The sequence below is a fragment of the Tamandua tetradactyla genome, chromosome 16, assembly GCF_023851605.1.
Source record: "Tamandua tetradactyla isolate mTamTet1 chromosome 16, mTamTet1.pri, whole genome shotgun sequence".
NCBI classification, from domain to species: Eukaryota; Metazoa; Chordata; class Mammalia; order Pilosa; family Myrmecophagidae; genus Tamandua; species Tamandua tetradactyla.
This window is the reverse complement of record NC_135342.1, coordinates 15,229,551-15,249,828: the sequence shown is the minus strand read 5'-3', so window position 1 is coordinate 15,249,828 and position 20,278 is coordinate 15,229,551. Positions and strand designations below refer to the sequence as shown.

General features: G+C 49.1%; 1 protein-coding gene across 3 annotated transcripts in view; it reads right to left on the bottom strand.

Moving 5' to 3' along the window:
- Positions 1-20,278, bottom strand: part of SYMPK (symplekin scaffold protein) — a 46,663-nt gene that overhangs the window by 2,831 nt on the left and 23,554 nt on the right. For all 3 annotated transcript variants that reach the window (XM_077131388.1, XM_077131389.1, XM_077131390.1), the window contains 13 exons: positions 17,018-17,172; positions 14,702-14,852; positions 12,905-13,109; positions 11,813-11,963; positions 10,716-10,951; positions 9,415-9,496; positions 8,955-9,068; positions 7,688-7,835; positions 6,547-6,707; positions 5,299-5,407; positions 4,857-4,957; positions 4,108-4,198; positions 2,943-3,044 (listed from right to left, as the gene is read on the bottom strand). In XM_077131388.1, coding sequence (XP_076987503.1) covers positions 2,943-3,044; positions 4,108-4,198; positions 4,857-4,957; positions 5,299-5,407; positions 6,547-6,707; positions 7,688-7,835; positions 8,955-9,068; positions 9,415-9,496; positions 10,716-10,951; positions 11,813-11,963; positions 12,905-13,109; positions 14,702-14,852; positions 17,018-17,172 — 1,806 coding nt within the window. The remainder of the gene's footprint in view (positions 1-2,942; positions 3,045-4,107; positions 4,199-4,856; positions 4,958-5,298; positions 5,408-6,546; positions 6,708-7,687; positions 7,836-8,954; positions 9,069-9,414; positions 9,497-10,715; positions 10,952-11,812; positions 11,964-12,904; positions 13,110-14,701; positions 14,853-17,017; positions 17,173-20,278) is intronic.

The following is a 20,278-nucleotide window of genomic DNA, read 5'->3' as shown; positions in this document are numbered from 1 at the left end:
GCCCATGAAAAGCCAGGAATTTAGTCCAAGGGAAAAAACACATATAGCTCCTAGAGGCCCTGCACTGGTTGGAGCACGGAGACCTCAGCCCCTTCTCTTTGGGGAACAACTCTTCCAACGGTTAAGGGGGAAAGACAGGTTGCCAACCTGACTCTTATCAGAGAAAGAAGGCAGCTATTACCTTTTGTTAAGTTCCCAATCCAGGGGACAGGAGAGATGTCCCTCCACCATGCTGGTCAGGGGACTGCCCGCTCCCCAACCCTCATACCAGTGCAGGAATATTGGGGTGGATACATGTCAAGGGTTCTGAGGGACACAGGGACACGCCAGTAGAGTACATACAAAAGTTGGGAAGAGGATGAGGCCTGGGCATAGGACAGGCATCCTGGTTCAGCCACAGCGTCAAGAAGGGCCCAAGAGGGCGGGCAGACTAGGGCAGATCTTAGGGTCTGATCCCCTACATGAGTGGGTAGAACCCTGATCCATTGTGCTAATGGGGAGAACCCAGAAACTGCCTCTGAACCCCTTCTTCCCCAAACACCACTTGCCATGTAAGTGTGTCAATCAGGAAGTCTTTATTGAGCCAGAAGACAGGCCCTGATCCTTGAGAGGCTAATGGGATGCAATGGCGTAGAAGCTGAGGAGGGTGAAGGCATTTCGGGTTGACAGGCAGAGAGGAGGCTAGAGAGGGGAGGGCAGGTATCTAGGGAAGGGGAGAGTTGCATGAGATGAGGAATGTGCCAGGACCATGAAAGTAGCTGCTCCTCCCACCCATGTCACTTAGGCCCACCTACTCTACCACCTAAATGCCTCCAGAATATACCCCTTCTCCTCAGCTCCTGCTCCAGCCTCTTCCTGGGCCTCCCAATTCACACAGCAGACTCAGGGGTCTTTTGAAAGCTGAAATCTGACCCTGACTCTCCCAGAGGCCCTCGTGAGATTGGGCCTGAGCCAGGTGCAGCTTTATTAATGGTTATAGTAGTGCCTTGTCACTTAACACCCCCTCTCTCCCAAACCACAAGATCCAGCCAGGTTCAACTCTGCAGTTCCAGAGCCCAGCCATGCTAGTGAGGCCCTTGGCCTCTGCAAATGTTCTTCCTTTTTCCTGGATTGTCTTCTCCCCTGCCCATCCTTCCCTAGTCTCAGGTCAGGTGTTTCTTCCCTCCAAGAAGCCCTTTCTGATCCCTCACCCAGGACAGGGCAGGTACCCTCTCTGAACTTCTCTGTCCCAGCCCTGCCCTTTCAGGATTGTCACTTGTCTGGGGACAGGTGTTTCCCCCACTGAACTAAGAGCCCAGAAGGGCAGGAAAAGGGCTGTCTCAGTTACTGCTGTGTCCCCAGAATCACCCAGCAGAGGTCTGAGCAGATGTGCTCAATGAGTTTAACTGGTGGGCCAGATCACTGGAGGTGGGTCTAATTATAGAAAAGCTCATGGAGAAAAGAGTGGCTTATGGAAGGTATGAGCGGTGGGAATACTCCTACTGTTGGACACTGGAATTCCAATGGTGCACAAAATAGGATTAGATTTGTCATTTGGAGGTTAGGATTGACTGGGGTTGTTAGTGCAACCAGGAATTGCCACAGTGCCCGAGCAGCAGAAAAATGTCATGTGCTTTTGGAATAGGCTGGACTGGATGCTGGGAAGCTCGGAATGAGGGTTGTGGGCCTGAAGAGGATGGATGGATGCCTGTAAAGGCTTGCTGGAAACAAATGAGGTTTTGAAGGGTGATCTTGCTGCTCTTCCAGGGGCCCAGCTATTGGCTGCCTGGGGAACATGAGGCAAGGCCCTCTCTGTGCACCATGGCTCCTCTTTGCAACACCAGGGGATGGGGCAGAAAGGGGTTCTAAGTTTCGATTAATGAGTGGGCTTTCGGTGGTGGTTAGCATCCTCTCCTTCGGACTGGGTCCATATGACCCTCAGATCATCAAGGGGGTCTGGGAGACTAGAAGGGACCAAACTCCTGGATTACAGCCTCCATCGACCCTTTTCACCTGCTTTCTTCCAGTAGAGGTCTGATTTTTTCAATTTTAATATGGATTTTAAACTTTCCTAAGTCCTCCTGACCTTAAAATAGTTTCTGAAACAAATTACTGATGAAAGATATAGGCTAGGACAACTCCTGGACAAGAAATTTCCCTCAGAGGAGAAGAGGGGAGCTCTGGAGAGCTGAGGAAGAGGCCTTCTCAGGGGAGGTGATCTTGAGACCCAAGCCACCTCAAGCAGGCAAAATAGGGAGAGCTGGGATTCCAACTCAGATCTGCCTGACTGTATATTCTGTGTTTTTCCCACTATACCACTTAGCTGCTGGTGACCCTCGGCAAATCATCTGTAACCTCCATTTCCTTGTCTACAAAATGTTAGATGCCCTACTTACCAGAGGATTTGTGGGGAGGATCCAACAGAGCAGGCTTGTAAGGCACTTAGGGAGAGCCTGGCTCAAAATAAATGCTTAGTAAGGTGATGGCAGCTATGGGAAAACTGACCGTCGCAAGCTGGCTAGTGTTGCCAAGTCCTTACCGTGGTGGCAAGCTCTCCTGCCTCACTCAGCTTGGGTCCAGAAACTGCACTGGTGCATACCTCCTGGGGCACAAATCCCTACTGAGTCTACACTTGCTGTGACTTTGACTAGCAGGTAGCTGGGGGCTTTGCTTCCTTTTGCTCCTAGGGAAGCTAGGGGAGGAGAGTGCTTGCATATTTCTTTTGGACTACTCTGTGCCAGTGCACAGGACAGCAGGTGCAGGAGTTTCTTAGACAGAGGAAACGAAAAAAGGAGGTTGGAGAGAGTGAATGAAATGGGTGGGGAGGTCCTCTGGAGCCCTGCGGAGGGGCTGCAGACAGCATTATCTCCAAGTTGGCAGATTTCAGCAGTTCTCGCCCAGGACCTGCAGAGGCCAAGCCATTTGAGGCGGGGGTGGGGGTGGGGGTGGGGGATGAGCCTCACCTTTGATGATAGATTTCATGTCGCACTTCACTGTGTCAATGTTGTGTAATGCGATCAGAAGCTCTCCGGGGTTCAGGGGGGACAAAGCTGAGTTTCCTTCACCTGCAGCAGGGGGTGAAGAACAGAGATAACACAGATCCTAAGTGAAGAGATGGGTCTGAGTTTCCCAGATTTGGAAGGCAGTTAATGAAGATGAGGTTCCTTCTGCTTAGAGGAAGACAAAGGGTTGATGGAGGGGAAGAGAGAGACTGAGAACTCAGAAAAGGGAGCTCAATGAGGTAGCAGCTTGAAAAAGTCCACCCCTCCGGGAAGCCTTCACTAGGTAGCCTAAGGTCTTCACTCCACTCTCCTTCCCTATGCTAGGTTCCTTTCCTTGTTAAAGCAATATCTGAGTGTATTAAAACTGTTTCTTTGTCTCTCTCCATTGGACTGTGTACCCAGGAGGTCAGGACCAGGCAGTCAACTCAATGCTGAGTTCCTAGCACTAACCAGCACAGACTGGACAAGACAGGATGGGCAATGGACTTGCAAACCAGTGTGGGGCCCCAGCAGACAGCTCTCTGATGTTGGTATTTTGATGTTCCCACACACTTTTTTTTTTAATCACCAGGTTATGATGAATAGCTCCACTCCCACCCTAGGTCTGGTGACTGGGGTGAGTGGCGAGGAATCTGTTTTACATTACTCAGTAATTTTTCTAAGTTGAAAGTCTGGACTGTGCCCAAAATCTCCATGTCAAGCAAATACCCCATACCCATAGTATGAGAGATTCAGGCAAGACCCAAAGAAGGGCAGGAGTGGAACTAGTGACTGAGTCTGGGGGAGTAGTCAGGTTCTGAAAGGGAAGATACTCAAAGAGGAAACACAGCGGTAACTGGCCACTCCAGTCAGAACCCAATGGCACAGTTTTGGTCCTCCCACAGATGAAACCATCACCCAAACAGCACAGGAGGGTTGCCTAGGACCTTGGGACAAAGGTTCAGATGCCACATCTGATTGTAGCCCTGGGGAGCACCATGAGCGCTTCTCTACCTCCCAAGAGACTGAGACCTCTTTCTCCCTGGCAAGGGTGGTGGTGGGGGTGGGGGTGGGGCATCTCCTGGGGGACTTTGAGCACAGAGAGCCAAGAGGGAGAGAAGCAAGGAGCCAGGGACACATCACCTACCATGCTGGGTGCCCAGCAGGCGGTTGAAGACCTCTTTCACCACGATGGGGTTGAGTTTGATGAGTTTGGGCAGGGCCTGGATCACCTCTTTCTGCAGAGACGGGCAGGGAAGGCAGGTCAGATATACCCCCTCCCTACCTACTACCTGCTTACTCTTGGGTCATGAGGGGTTAAGATCTGGCCTCAGCAAACCCTTTCGTTCTGTCATCACTCCTCTGGTCCCTTGGGGCTGAGCTTCCCCTCAGCTCACTAGGCCTGAGTCTGCACAGTGACCCAGTTCCCCACCTATGTCTCCTTGGTGCCAAATAGTTCCTGGGCAGCCATACCCGTTGCACACACAAGCTCACTGTTACCATCATGCCTCCTTTATAAATGAGGAGCTGGAGGCTCACAGCTTGTTACAGGCAAGGCCCCTCAGGGACTGCATGTGCTAGGCATAGTGTCCTGCTCTGTAGTGTCATTTAGGCCCTGGGACAGTATTGGGGGGGGGTGTCACTGTGACCCTCATTTGGCAGATGAGGAGACAGGCTCAGAGACAGGAAGCGACATGCTAAGGTCACAGAGAACGATGAGGTGGAACTAAGGTTACATCTCTGTAATGACAAGCCCAAGACCATGTGCCTGCGTATTTCCCAGTCACCTGGGGCTGCCAGGCGTTCCTAAAATTCCTAACCAGAAGCAAGATGTGATTCCACCTTCTCTTTTGTTGCTTGGCCTCCCCTCTGTGCCCTCCAAGCCCTGGCCAGTACCTTCTCCAGACCATTGAGTACAGGGATGAGGAAGCGGACATCTGGCAGGCGCTTGTGGTAGAGGTCCCGAACCCGCTTGACCAGCTCTGGGGAGGGCGGCACTGTAGAGAGAATGAACGGGAAATCCTCATGCTGGGGTAGTGGGGAGGGTGGGACAGGGCAAGGGCACAGAGGGCAGAGAACAGTGGTGGGTGTGTAAGTATGGGTGAGGAGGAACAACTCAATTTCAGAGCAGGAATTCTTGGCCCCTGGTTTTTCATCTGTGGTCAGTAACACTGTTCCAGATGGAGAATCTGAGGCCCAAGGATGGGGAGAACCACAAGCTATCCAACCGTCTGGACTCTGCAATTCTGATCCCCAGATCCTAGAATCAAAAGTGGGGAAAAGGAAAGGCCTAGGAGATGAAGGAAAGGGTGAAAGATGGGGGTCTCAAAGGAGGCACCTTTGTCTGTGAGGCTGTGCAGGCATCGGGTGACCAGTGTCTCTGCCCCCTTGGGACAGTTTTCCACAAGCAGGAGCAGCTCTGGTGAGTTCATGCCCATTCCTCGGATCTAGAAGGGGAGATAGAGATGACTGCAAGGCCTGGGGAAGGGACTGGGCAAACTATAGAGGCTGAGAAGCCTGGGGATAGAGTGGAGAATACTGGGACTTTGGGGTACCTTGGTCTCCTCTACCCAAGACTGCCTACTGCCCCAGACTTCCTCCAGCTTCTTAGCCTCTGCTAATGCTGTCCCTCCAACCTAGTGGGCACTTCCTTTTCTGCTGTCCCACACCTGACCTCATTTTGAAAGCAACTGGTGCCTCCATTTCTGGGCGAGTATTTTTTCTGGCTTCCCTAGCATCAGGGAGCCCTGCCCACCCCCTTCAAGGATGCTATCACCCTGGCCTGGATGCATACTCATATCAGGGCTCATACCTGCTGCTGCTTCTGGAGCTCACTCTCTTCTTCATTAAATAAACACTTACAATTGCGCAAGAAACCGATAGTCTTTGCCCTCACAGAGCTCCCTGCCCAGTGAGCTCACTTTTCTGCAAATTGTAGTCAACTCTCTAAAATAGGGGATGATCTATTCATCCCCACAACAATCCTTTTATCCCCATTTTATAAGTAAGGACCCTTGAATCTAGGTGGCAGATATGTAGAGATTTATGTACTACTCTTTATCCTTTTATGTTTGAAATTTCTTCATTAAAAAAAAATAGTAGACAGAGATTAAAAAAGAAAGAAAAAGCAATTTTCAATTCAGCTGCAAGTTGGAAAGGCAGATCTCCCAAATTCCAGGTGCAAATTTGCAACTGAGGTATATCTCATGTGGAGGAGGTCCTGTACAATGCAGGGGAAGGCCGGCTCACGATGACCAGATGTTCATGTGCATGAGTTCACTGAACCCTTGCAACAATCCTAGGGGGACTGAATTCTCTTCCCTATTTTACCAATGGGGTCTGAGGCTGCACTGTGAGAAAGCGAGAGGCAGAATGTGAACTCAGATCTTTCTGACTCCAAGATCTTAACTGTTGAGCCACCTGGCTGTCTTCTCCCGACCTGCTGGATGTGAGGATCACCCCTAAGCCATAGAACCACTCAGCCCAGAGGTCACGACCCTTTATGCCGAGCACATGCTGAAGAGGGGAGGCTGGGGAAGGCTGAAGTCAGGATCCTGCCCTGCCCATGGTGGGCCCAGGGTCTCACCGGCTGTTCGATGACCCTCAGCACAGTACGTTTGATGTCAGCGATGGCCTCAGTGTAAACAGCTGCCAGCTCATGGATCAGCTTATGGTTTTGAGGCAGGAGGGCCAAGTAGAGGTATAGACACTGCTTCACCGTCTCCTCAGTCCAGGGCGCTGCCACCTCTGATAGGGCAGAGGGCAGGGATCAGTCTGGCCCCACACTCTCCTCCTAACCCCCTCTCATCCAGTTCTCAGTGAGCAGGTCAGTGAGGAGGGGAGGATGAGGAGAGAAGGGACTGGGAAGGCCCAGCTCCAGAAAACTGGCAGGGAAATGGGGTGGGGGACAGAGCCCCTGCTCTGAGCTCCCACCTCCAGTCTCCTCTGACTTCCAGTCCATATGGCACCTAGAGGATTTTTCTGAAGTATAATTCTGACCCTGCCTCTCCCCTGCTCAAAATCTTCCATGGCGCCATATGCTCTTGGGCTAACATCCATGCTTCTCACCTCACACTACCTCCAAAGCCCTGTGGGGCCCAGCCCAGCATGCCCCACATCTCTCCATCCCACTGTCCTGCTGCAAACTCTGCTCCACCCATGCCTTACATTTTAATCTTCCAGGGCCCGTGTCTCCGGGAACACCACTTCCCAACTCCTCCTGCCTTGTGCCTACTCATCCTTTGTGTCTCTTGTCGATCATACCTCTCCACAGAAGCATCCCCTGCACCCAGGCTGGGGCAGATCTCCTCTGTGTCTCCATCACAGTTCTGAACCCTCCAACTTAACGGTCCCTTTTCTTGGAGCCCAGGTTTTCCCATCTGTAACTCCAGGGGTCCTGCACTTTGGGGAAGTAACCGGCCTGAGAGGATCCTGTTGACCCCTTCTGGAAACCCCATCCCTGGTTAGTTCTTCTTGTGCCCAGCCTCAACTTAACCTGCCCCTTTCCAGGCAGTCCTCCCTGACCCCTCACGCTGACCCCTCAGGCTGGGCTCCTACAGCCCCCTGGTTTCCCATTATAGGTCTGGCTGCTTGGGTCATGACTAGAAGGAGTCTTCCCCAGCAGGCTGGGCAGGGTTCAGCATTGACCTGTCTCTGATCCCAGTGCCCAACACAGAGCTTGGGACACAGCAGGTATTCAATATGTGTCTGATGAACCTGCATCAAACCTGTGTCCTTGTCAGCTCCAAACAGCACAGATGGTGGGTTGGGGTGGACCAAGAGCTGCAGGTAATTGAGGGCAAACTTCTCCACATACTCGCGTAGCTGTTCCTTCTCATACATGCGTTTGATGAAGAGTAGGGCCTGGGAACGCACCTGGAGAGAGAGGCAAGACGGGGAAGAGTGAAGAGGAGGAAGAGAGGCTGTTATTCTTCCAAGTTTGGTGGTATCTGCAGGAAAACAAGCCGAAGCTTGAGAAGGGCCTCAGCCTATGTCTGATCAGCACCTAAGGAGAAAGATATTGGCCAAACTCAAGGCCCTGAATGAGCTCATTGTCTGCTCTTCAGCTGCATCCCTCACTACTTCTTGCCTTGCTTGATATGCTCCAACCAGACTTAGCACTCTCTCCTCAGTTCTTCAAAAGGGTCAGTCTCCCTGGCTTTGAATCTTGGCACAGAAGGTACCCTGTGCCTGTAATGTCTGCCTGTCACCCCTTCTTTTTAGTGCTGGCTAAATCCTATTTTTACAACCTTACTCACTAGGACCCAAGAGGGCAGGGGTTGGTCGTAGGCACTGCTGAGTCCCAAAAAACAGCGCAGACTCAGGTCCAGAGAATCACAGTGAAGGTCTGAAAAAATGGACAGATGCACAAAGCCAGGCTAAGGAGCCGGCAAAAGGCTGGAGGAGGGATGACGCGGGGCTCTCCTCTCAACTGTGTGCATGCCATTCCCTCTGCCTACAGCACACCACCTACTGACAATTCAGGTCTTGGCTCACATGTCCCATCTTCCAGAGTCTTCCTTGAATCACTTCCCCTGCCAGTGCTCCAAGGAAAGGGTCAGAACCTGCCCTGGGGCTCCTGGGGCTCACAGCATTGAGCACTGCAAGTCCACAGCATGTGCTGACTAATCTTACAGGGCTCCTTCCCTGCTTGGAACCTCTGGTTTCCAGAACAGGGCTAGGCTCTAAGAGGGCCTCCCCAACCCTGGTGGAGCAAGGGCAACTCCTTCTTGGAGTTGGGATGCGAGGGACAAGTGTATGTATGTGTGTACACTGTGGGATGGTCCAACACATTCACCCCTAGTTTCTGAGCTGCTATACATCATCAAAAATGGAAAGAAAGAAAAAAAAAAGTTGCAAGAAAGGCATTAGGTCCAGGGAGAACCTTTCACGGTGACTGTGGGGAGGAGGTTAGCGGGTTCCTCAGGACAGAGGAAGGACTCTGCAAACGGCTGGCAGAGTACGTGGCCCAGCAGGGGTGGTGGTGGGGATCACCTTGTCCTTCTCGTGGGAGCTGAGGTCCAGCAAGACATGCAGGTACTGGAACTGGCGGGACGGGCGCTTGAAGATCAGGTCTCGAAGCGTGGACATGCCCAGGTAAGTGCGACTCTGTGGCAGGAGGGAGGGGCTAAAAGGCTGCCTCACCACATCACCACATCTCCATCCACCCTGCCAGAAACCACTGCATCCTCATCACGTTCATGCCAGGGCTGAGGCAGGGGCGGGGGGCGTACCCCACCTGCAGGGTACCTTTGGAATCTTTCTGGCTCTCTCCTTTGACTCTCTCTCTACTCAAAGCTGATACCTAGATGAAAGGGCCCAGCCCCTCCCTGCCACAAGATCTAGGCTGTGTGCCTATTAGAACCCCTGCCACCTGCCATGGGCCCCAGGAGCAGAACTGCTACCAGCACCACAATGCTGGGGATGGAGGAGCTGTGCAACTGCTCCTCCTCACCTCGTCCTCGCAGTATTTGCGAATCACCTCCAGGGCACTCTCAGTGATGAGGGGCGCCTCCAGCACAACTTTGGTGAAGATCCTGCAGAGAGGGTAAGGCAGGGAAAGGTTGCAGAGAAGGCCTTCTCATTTCAGCCTGGTATCCCTTCTTCTCAAAAGAATCCTACTGTATCACAGGAGCTCAGAGCTGGCAGAGCCCTTGACAACTGCTCACCGAGCTTTGGAGGTGAACAGGGCAAGGTTCACAAGAGGCCAGTGGCATTTCCCCCTAAGTGGCTCGGGGGGAAATGTTATCTCTCTGAAACTCAGTTTTTCCCCTTTGTAAAATGGGTATTCATGACTTGAATACACATTTCTGAGTGCCGGGCACTATTTTAGTGATTGGGGATTCAAAAGTGAATGAGAAAAACAGGATATCTATCCTAATGGCCTTACCTTCTGGTTGGGAATGTAGGCAAAAAATCAGTGCAGGACTTCAGGCTGTTTTAAGTACTTTGTATAAAGAAGCAATGGGAGAGAATGATGGGGTAGGGAGGGTATGGCTATTTTAGTCACAATGGCCGTGGAAGGCAGCATCAAGGTGACATCTGAGTAGATGCTATTGCTGAGAAGCCAGCCATGCCAAGGCTGAGGGAGATCATCCCAGGCAGAGAGCTGAATGTCAAGGCCCCAACTCAGCATGTGTGAGGAACAGAGACCAGTGTAGCTAAAGTTCAGGTGGTGGGGGACAGAAAAAGAGGGTGAAGGGGATGGTCGGGGTTGGGTCCTGCAAAGCCTTGTGGGCCCTAGTGAGGGGGCTGTATTTTATCCCCAGAGCAATGGAGAGCCATGGAACATTTGTAGCAGGGAAGCAACAAGACAGGATTTATATTGTGAAATATCCCCTGCTATGTGGAAAATGGCTGAGTGAGCTGGAGGCTGAGAACAGTGAGGAGGCCACAGAGCTGACCTGGGCAATGGATGGAAAGGCAAGAAGTCAATCTTTAAAACAAGCCTATGAGCTGAGAGCTGTCATTTACAGATGGGCAAGTGGAGGCCCAGAGGTAAAGTGATGCAAGTCACACAGAGAGAAGGAGGCAAGCTGGGGAACAAGGCCAGGGAGTATGACCTGGAGCGTACGCTCAGCTGTGACCTTGTCCCGGCCTCCCGAAGGGAAGGGGGACTTGGATGAGCATGTGGGGATAAAGAGGGAGGTGGCCAGAAAGTAGAAATGGAAGGTGAGGCACAGGATGGACTCTGGGGGTCAGGAGGGTGCAGGTCAGACCCAGAATCCCAGGCAGGGGCAGGGCCGTCCTACTCACCCATCTTTCTGGTCTGGCTTCTCCTGCAGGCCAGAGAGTAAGCGGATGAGGCAGTCCTCATACTTGTCCAGAGCGCCCGCGGCCCCAGCTGCCAGGTAGGTGTTGTACTCCTGGTAGAGCCAGGCAAAGGCCAGGTCCAGGCGGGCCCGCACGTCCTCCAGGATGAAAGACAGGACTTCAGCCTTCAGAACCGAGTCAAACTGTGTCGCCAGGCTGGCCAGGATCTTTACGCGAACCTGGCAGAAGAGTGAGCTTGTCAGTCCAAGTTAGGGTGGACCTGACACCCAATCACACCCTTGACACCTCACACCGCAGAGTCCAGTCCAGACACAGTGCTAAGTGAGAAAGGAAGCTGAAGAACCTTACACCCAGTAGGGCCCCGTGTGTAAAAACATGAAAAGGCAAGGGCTACGGTGGCTCAGCAGGCAGAGGTCTTGCCTGTCATGCTGGAGGACCCGGTTCAATTCCCAGTGCCCGCCCAGGAGAAAAAAAAAAGTCATCATCACAGAATATAACTAGGAGTTTCTAGAAAGAGTATCTCAATGCACAGAAAGATCTTGAAGGTCTCACACAATTTGTGCATTTGTCACCTTTGAGGAAGGAATGGGACACAGGTAGTGGTCAAGGGAGACTGAACCTGTACTGCTTGAAAATATTTTTAGACTGAGAGGATATTCACATACTACTTTGTTAATTACCAATAGACTTGAAAGAATAGGAAACAAAGTCACTTGATAGAGGTTACAAAACCAGCAAGTGACAGAATCCAGGTATGCATGAATCTAAACAATAAGATGATGATGACATTAACAACCACAAAAAAACAGCAGCCCTCACTTGCAGAGCTCTTGCTCGCACACAGCCCTGTGCTAACCGAGAGCTCAGGTGTGTTCACACATTTCCTCCTCCTCAGGTGTGAGGACCGTGATTGTCTCTGTTTCAGAGAGGACACTAGTGAGGCATGGAAGAGTGGCTGGCCCAGGTCTGAGGCTAGAGTGGCCCAGCTGGGCTTGGGAACCAGGGAGGTCTGACCTCAGTGAAGAGATGGGCTCTTGGGAAGAGGGCATGGGAGGATGGGGGTAGGGGTAGGGGCAAACCTGGGCTGCCCCACTGCAGGCGACAGCTTTCTCTGCCCGCAGGATCCGCTTCACAGCACCTAGCTTCATGGCCTCAACCTGGGCGTCAGTCAGGGGCTTTAGCACGTCACTTAGACGGAAGATTTTCTTGCGCCCACCAGCACCTGTCAGCCTAAGTGAGACAGTAGGGACGGGGACACTGAACTGGAGCCCAGCCCCACCCAAAGAGGCTCCCCTCCCCCATGCTGCCTATCTAACTCCCTGTGACTCTGAACACAACAGGGTACAGAGTAAGGAACAAGGAAGAAGATGCAGTTCTGTAAAGGGTTTCAGGGAAGACCTCTACGAGGAAGTAAGGTATGAGTAGAGACCTGAACAAAGTGAGAAAACAAGACTCAAAAGATATCTGGCAGAAAGAACGGCAAGTGCAAAGGCCTAGAAGTGAGGACCTATGTGGCCGTTCAAGGAATACCAAGAAGGCTGGTGTGACTGGGGACCTGAGTGAAGAGAGGGGAGCAGAGCTCAGAGAGGAAGCAGGGGGTCATTCAAGGTCCTGTTAGCAAGAATCAGTTGGGGACAGGGCAGGGACTGGCTGGATTTTGTAACCTGCAAGGGAAGTAATAAGGAGGAGGGTGACAACCAGGAGCCTTACTGTACATTAAAAATCACGTCAAGGGTAGTTCAGTGGTAGAATTCTCGCCTGCCATGTGGGAGACCAGGTCCAATTCCTGGCCCGTGTACTTCCCAAAAGAAAAGAAAAAAATGACCAAATGGTGCTGCAGTAACGGGATAGTCATACGGAAAAAGAACAAAATGTGACTTGTACCATACAGCATATGAAAAAAAAAATCATGTTAAAATGCTTTACAATTGTGATGGCTTTTAATACCAGGAGTTATCTAATTTAATTCTCTAACTATGGTCATGAACTAATTTAATTCTCCCACAATCCTTATTAGAGAGATACTATCATTCTCCCCATTCTGGATATGAGAACTGACATCTTCAACAAAATAAAACAATAAGTATTAATGGTTATGGCATTATCTATGAGGTCAGACAAATCCCGTCTGTCCCTCACACACCCAAGCCCAGCACCTAGAAGGAGCTCACCGTGGCTGCGTGACCGGGATGATGGGCTCTGGCCTCCTCTTGGCCTGGGGTACCTCCTCCTCCAGAGTGGACATGGAGCTCAGGGAGCCCACCACAGAGATAGCCTGACCCTGAACTGACAGGCGCCGCTTGATCAGGACACTCTCTGGCTTCACTACTTTCTCTTCCTTGGGCTCCTCCTTGTTCTGTTTGGTCTGCTCCACGCCTGACAGGCAAAGAATACTGGCACTGGGCATGTCAGTCATTCCCTCCCGCTCCCTTGTCCCCCTGACCCCCTCCACCCACCCATTCCTGCTTCCCAGGTAACAAATGATCACAATAATAACTGATATCTGGGAACCTCCTGAGTGCCACGCTCCCTTCTAAGCCGCATATATCCAAAACTTTGCTTACATTTTCACACCTTTCTGGGGTGGATTCTCTTTTTGTCTCCATTTGCAATAAAACCGAGGCTCAAACTAGATATGGCCTTCATTGGTGGTGGGAGTTTAAAACAGTAAAGCCTCTGGAAACTTGATCAGCAGTTTTTAATAGCATTGACTATACCCTGACCCAGCAGGGTATATTGCTGACTATACCCAGCAATCCTACTTCTTGGTATATACTCAACATAAATGAGGGCATGTATGCATCAAAAGGGTTGCATAGCAATGTTCATGGCAGCTTCATTCACAATAGTTCCACCCTAGAAACAACCCACAGTCCATCAACAGAAGCATGGATGAACTAATGGTGGTACATCCACATAATGGAACACTACTAAACAATAAAAAATAAACAATTAGTTCACATATAGGCAAATCTCAAAAACTTATGCTGAGCAAAAGAAGCCAGCCTCTCTAATTTCATTCATATGATGTTCAAGAATATGCAAAACTAATCTACAGAGGTAGTTGAGTATTGACTGGAAAGAAGGAACTTTCTGGAACAGGTTCTGTCATGATGTGGGTGGTGGTTACACTAGTGTGTTCACTCTGTGAAAACTCACTAAGGTGTACACGTAAGTGTTGTGCATGTCACTATATACCTCGATAGTACTGTAACATGGGGAAAAACCTGAGACTCAAAGCAGTTAAGTAACTTGACCAAAGTCACAAAGCTACTAAGTAACTGAGGAATCAAGTTCCAGAATCTATATTCTCATCCACTGTGTTACATGGACTACTCATCACTGAACTCGATCAACTCTCTCCCAGCCCCCTGCACCAGCCCCTCCCCTATTCACAACGAAACAACTCGTGAGCTGCCACATGTGAGGTGTTTGCTATGTGCCAGGCACCAGCAGGACCATAGTGGTTATGAGCCCGGGCTTTGAAATCCAATAGAACGGAGTTGGAGAGTCACTCACAACCTGGGTCTTCCTCCTGTATGTAGGGGCTCAGTATCCCCCCATGGCATGCAGACATGGTCTGTACCTAGGACATTTATTATTAAAGGTCACCTAGGACAGTGGTGAGAACTGGCTTTAGAGTCAATGACCTGTGTTCAAACCCTAGCCACACTCACTGGACTGTTTATCCAGCCAGCCCTGGCCTGCTACCACTGAGCCTTAGTTTTCTCATCTATACAATGGGGATTATCACAGAAAGCCTCTGCACCCCACTTGAATGAAACCGGGTATCTGAAGGTTGTCTAAGAGACTGGAATCCCAGCACGCCACAACTCCATGGAACTCACAATTATTTACATGTGAGGACTCACACAGTTTTCATCTGTCATTATTTTGAGGAAGTAAGAACATGCTTCCAAACCCAGGCTGCCAATCCCTGTCCCGGGTCTGTTCCACCTGACCCTCACCTGGCCCCAGTCCTGCTGCCGTCATCTGTGTGGCCATGAGCCGAGCCAGGTGTTTGATCTGGGCTTCAGTGCCTGCTGACTCCACCGGGGTGTAGATTGCCTGGAAAGAGGCAGGCATGGCCTCGGGCAGGTAAACCATGCTGATTAGGACCTGTGGGATGTCCAGGGAAGAGGGGACTTTCTTTAATTAGTAACTCAGCAAATGTGCTCCATGCACAGGAGAAATAGCAATGACTAAGACAGAGCTGGGCCTGCTCTCGTGGTGCTCAGACTGCTGGAGAGTCAGGGAGAAAAAGAGCAATGGTCAAATGTGGTGCATGAGAGATGAATGAAAGGTGCCATGAGATGCACCAGGGGATCAGGGGAGCGGCCAGTTCCCTGGAGAAGTAGCACCCAGGTTGAGATTGAGGGGAAGGCAAGATCCCATGGTGGGGAATGGAATAAATATTCCAGGTACAAGAAAAACATGAGGGAAGGCTTAATGGAAGCAGAGCTGGTATTGTGGTCCAGAAAGAGGAAAGGAGTACAGTGAAGAGAATAGTATGTACTGTAAACTGATTCCCCAAAAGTCAGCATCCTAGTAGACCACTTCCCCTGCCCACAATGTCATGTATGGCAGGAAATCAGTTTGCAGAACATATTATACTCTTAAAAGATAATTTAAAACTCCCCATACAAATGGTGCTTTAAATACATATTCTAAATAATAAAATAATTAGAACAGAAAGATAATGAAAACACTACAAATAAAAAAGTATGGGATGCAGCTAAAATGGTACTTAGATGTAAAATCATATCTTTAAATGCTTATATTGGGAAAAAAAAGGAAAACTAAGGAGCCAAACATTTAACTTAAAGTTTTTTTTTTTTTTTTTATATATATATATATATGGGCAGGCACCGGGAATTGAACCCGGGTCCTCTGGCATTCCAGGCAAGCATTCTTGCCTGCTGAGCCACCGTGGCCCGCCCTAACTTAAAGTTTTGGGGGAAAAAATTTAAAAGAAAGTGAAGGAAATAAAGACAACAGAAATAAGAAAAGGTTATAAAAGTCAGTAGACATTAGAAATGTAAAAGAATACTATGAACAACTTCATGCCAATAAATTTTGAAAAAGGACAATTTTTTAGCGAATGATGAAGCTAGAAAAGGTTGAATGAGTTGATGAAATCTGGATCACAGAGGGCCTTCTAAGGCAAACTGAATTTATATTTTATCTGGGAGGTAACGAGAGAGTCATGACAGGGTTCTGAAGCAGGGGAGGGTCACAATTTGTGCCCTAGAAAGTCTGCTCCGAGTGCCAAGTGGAGAGTGAATTGAAAGAGCACAGCTGGAGGCCAGAGCCCAGAAGTAGGCTGGCTGTGAGTTGGGGGTGGGGTGCGGGGTGGATACTGGACCAGGGGAGGGCCGTGAGGATGGAGAAGAGGAAAAGAGGGGATAGATTTGAGGAGGAAGGCAAGAGGTTAACTCCCAGGTTTCTGGTTTGGGAACTAGGTGGCTGGTTTACCAAGGAGGAGCCACAAGTCTGCAGAGGAACGCTGAAGGACATTTTACAAGTTTGGTTTTAACATGGTGAGTCTGAGTTGCTGGTGAATATTCAAGGGAAGACAGGTCCCCAGGAGGCAGACGGACATCAAGGCCTGAAGCTCACGAGAGATCTGAACTGGAAAGACGTCTTCTCATAATCTCTTCCAACAGCTCCGCTCCACATCCAACAAAACACCCCTCAGAGCCTCCACACGGGGATGACCATCACTGAGGATGGGGGAGACACTCTCCATGACCACCATGTGGGAAGGTGTGGACACTGCTACAGCCAGAGAACTGATGTGAGACTGCTACCCCACCCTCAATACCAAGCAAGAATTTCTTTTAATTTGGAGCAGAACATCTTTGAGACTCTGAGGAATATTTTGGCCCTACTGCCCTACCAATACCCACTTCCACACCACTTAACAACTCATGAGGCTCATGAAATCCCCTACTCTTCAGCTCACTGGCCCTAAATTTTTTTTCAAAGGAGAGGAGAGAGTGAGAGTTGGGGTGAGTGGGTTTGGAGAGGGACTCAGACCTCCCAAAGAGGGACTGTCAGGGCAAGTAGTGACAAGTAATTTTCTGAAGGAGTAAGGATCAGGGAAGAGGCCCACCTATGGTTAGAGAGCCCAATGGACCCAACCCTCCCAGCACTGATGGGGGAGAAGTGTTTCCAAGCTGATGCTACCTGGAGGAGGTAGACAGGGGGTAGTAAAAGCAGGGAAAAGAACTAGGAGACCCTCTTCCCGGCAGTGGCTGGAAATGGCTCCCACCCATCCTCACCAGATTGGCCACGTTGTCAGGTGTCAGCAGAGGCTGTAGGAATTCGGCGGTGATGTCTGTGTCTGACTGGCCTGAAATCTGGGCTGAGGCCTTTGAGGTCCCCGATGGGCCTGGTTCCAAGTCCTTGTCTTCGTCGTCTTCCCCCAGGTTGGGTTCTGGGATGGGAAAGGGGAATAAGATGCCAGCTCTAGGTAGAGCAGTAGGACCCCTCCTCCCAGGGCAGCCAGGCAGTCCCTGCCTCCAGTCAGCCCCATCGAAGAGGAGCAGCACCGGGATGAAGACCCGGGCCATAGCCAGCTCTGCCTTCCAATCACCACACGCCCCAAGGAACAGGCTGCCTCTCTCTGGGTCTCAGCTCTCCTCATCTGGGGAATGGAAAAAAGCCCTATCTGTTCTGCAGATCACAATAAGCTCCAAGAGAACAATATTATTAATGAGGACGTTCTGTAATAATCCACAAAGCTTTATTGCTTAAAGACTTCTATCCCTGAAATAGTGCTCAACTTCACTAGAAATCAGAGAAATGCAAAATAAACTAAGAAGATAGCATTTTTTGCCCGTGTGATTAACAAGAAATAGGAAGACTGATAACAGCTCTGAGTAGTGCTGTGAGCTTGCATTAGTTTCTCGGGGAAATGTGAACTGGTATAGCACTTTGGAAGGAAAATTTAACAGTGTATTGAAGCTAAAACAGGCATACTCCTTTAGACATAGTAATTTCACTTCTAGGCATCTACTATAAAACTTACATACTCATCTAAGGTAAAATGTACAAGGAATTCACAGCAGTACTGACTGTACAGAGAAATGGCACAGAATCCACCTATGTAGTTGGCTAGGTGAATGTAGCACAGCAATTGTAGTCCAAGGGAAAAAAGCTAATAATTTTAGTGTTAGGGAAAAAGCTTTTGGTACACAGATGCTTCCCTGAAGCAATATTTGTAAAAATAGAAAAGCTAGAATGTTTAACAGGGTGAAGATCTAAGAAAAATACAGCAAAAATATGATGAAATATTATGCAGCCATTTATATAAGTGTGCAACACTGGCAATGGAGGGAGGGGGAAGAGGGATTTTCAGGTGGTGGGTATAGAGCATTTGTAGATAAAAATTAAACAGTTTTTTAAAGTTTGCAACACACGTAACAAAGAGCAGATCCAGCATTAACCAAGAACACACAGAATTCAATTAAAAAAGGTTTAAAGAGCCCAATAGAAAAATGAGCAAAGGCTATGAACGGGTATTCCAAGGAAAGGCAAATGGCTAATAAATGAAAAAATGCCCAGCCTGACTCCAACATGTGCAAGAATGCAAATCCAAGACGAGGATTCCCGTTTACACCCAGCAGGTTTATAGGATGTCCAGGGCTGGGGGGCTGGGAGTGAGGAGCAGTGCTTACACACTGCAGTGGGAGTGCAAACTGGTGCTGTCTGTGGAAAGGGAAAGGAAAGGAAACAGCAATGGCTATCAATAATGTAAATGCAATCAACAGCAATGAGCACACCCAGTACCCAGATCTTCATTTTTATTTTTTTGACATGGGCAGGCACCAGGAACTGAACCCGGGTCCTCTGGCATGGCAGGCGAGCATTCTTGCCTGCTGAGCCACCACGGCCCCAGATCTTCATTTTTGAAATTCTTCCCTACTTAAAGAGACCAGGGCATCTGAGAGAAATGGCTGATTCCAGGGCTGGAGCAAGGAAAGTCCAAGATGACCTAGAACATCTGTTATATGCCAGGAAATAAGAGAATGTTAAAAAAAAAAACTGATGACCTGAGGCTTGCTTTTGTAAAGCTTCGTATGTAGCGGAGAAGTTTAGCCTACCTACAGTTATGCCTAAGAGTTACGTCCAGAAGACCTCTTTTGTTGCTCAGATATGGTCTTTCTCTCTCTAAGTTCAACTCTGCAAGTGAAACCATTGCCCTCCCCCTACATGGGTCATGACATCTAGCGATGAAAGTCTCCTTAGCAGTGTGAGAGAAGACCCTCAGGGATGAGCCTGGCCCTGTCACCATGGGATCACAATGCCCTCCTGACCAAAAAGGGGAAAAGAAGTGTAACAAATAAGGTTATGAGTTACACTAAGAGAGTTCAAATAGAGTTGAGAGACTACATTGGAGGTCACTCTTACACACGCTTATTAGACATTGCTACCTATCTAACTGAACAAAAACCATTCCTGCCAATCCTAAAGAATATCTAGGGCATTATATAGGATTCTACAAAGGTTCCATACACTAGGATAACTCAACCCTACAGATGGGTCCCTGGACCAGATAAGTACTGAAATGCAGAGGGACCAGCCCTTCCAGACAATCAACTAGTTGCATCCCCCATCCCATATTACTGACAGCCCCTAAAGAGTGGGAGAAAGATCAAAGGTGATGGTGGAGTTACACAGAGAAGGCCAGGTTTAACAAATGAGTATGACTCCTGAATCCTTATACTGGTATTTCTGTTGATCTCCAGTGTCTTGCAGCAGCTAGAAAAAAACCAAAAAATCATGGAACTGTAGCCCAAACCAAACTTAAAATTTGTTCTATAACTATTCGTTAAGTTGTGCTTGGAAATTTATTGCTTTTCGTACATACATTTTATTTCACACACACAAAAAAAGTTGAAAAAAAGAAAAAGAACCGATGGAACATGTTAAAATGACACAAGACTAGAGAACTGGATATTCATATGCAAAAGAATGAAAGAGGACCCATACCTCACACCCTATACAAAAATTAACTCAAAATGGATCAAAGACCTAAACATTAGATCTAAGCCCATAAAACTGTTAGAACAAAATGTAGGGAAATATCTGATAAATCTTATACTAGGAGGTGGTTTCCTAGACCTTACACCCAAAGCAAGAGCATTGAAGAAAGAAAGAAATAAATGGAAACTCCTCAAAATTAAACACTTTTGCGCATCAAAGAACTTCGTCAAGAAAGTAGAAAGACAGCCTACACAATGGGAGACAATATTTGGAAACAATATATCTGATAAAGGTCTAGTATCCAGAATATATGAAGAGATTGTTCAACTCAACAACAAAAAGACAGCCAACCCAATTACAAAATGAGCAAAAGACTTGAACAGACACTTCTCAGAAGAGGAAAGACAAATGGCCAAAGGCACATGAAGAGATGCTCAATTTCCCTGGCTATTAGAGAAATGCAAATCAAAACCACAATGAGATATCATCTCACACCCACCAGAATGGCCATTATCAACAAAACAGAAAATGACAAGTGCTGGAGAAGACGTGGA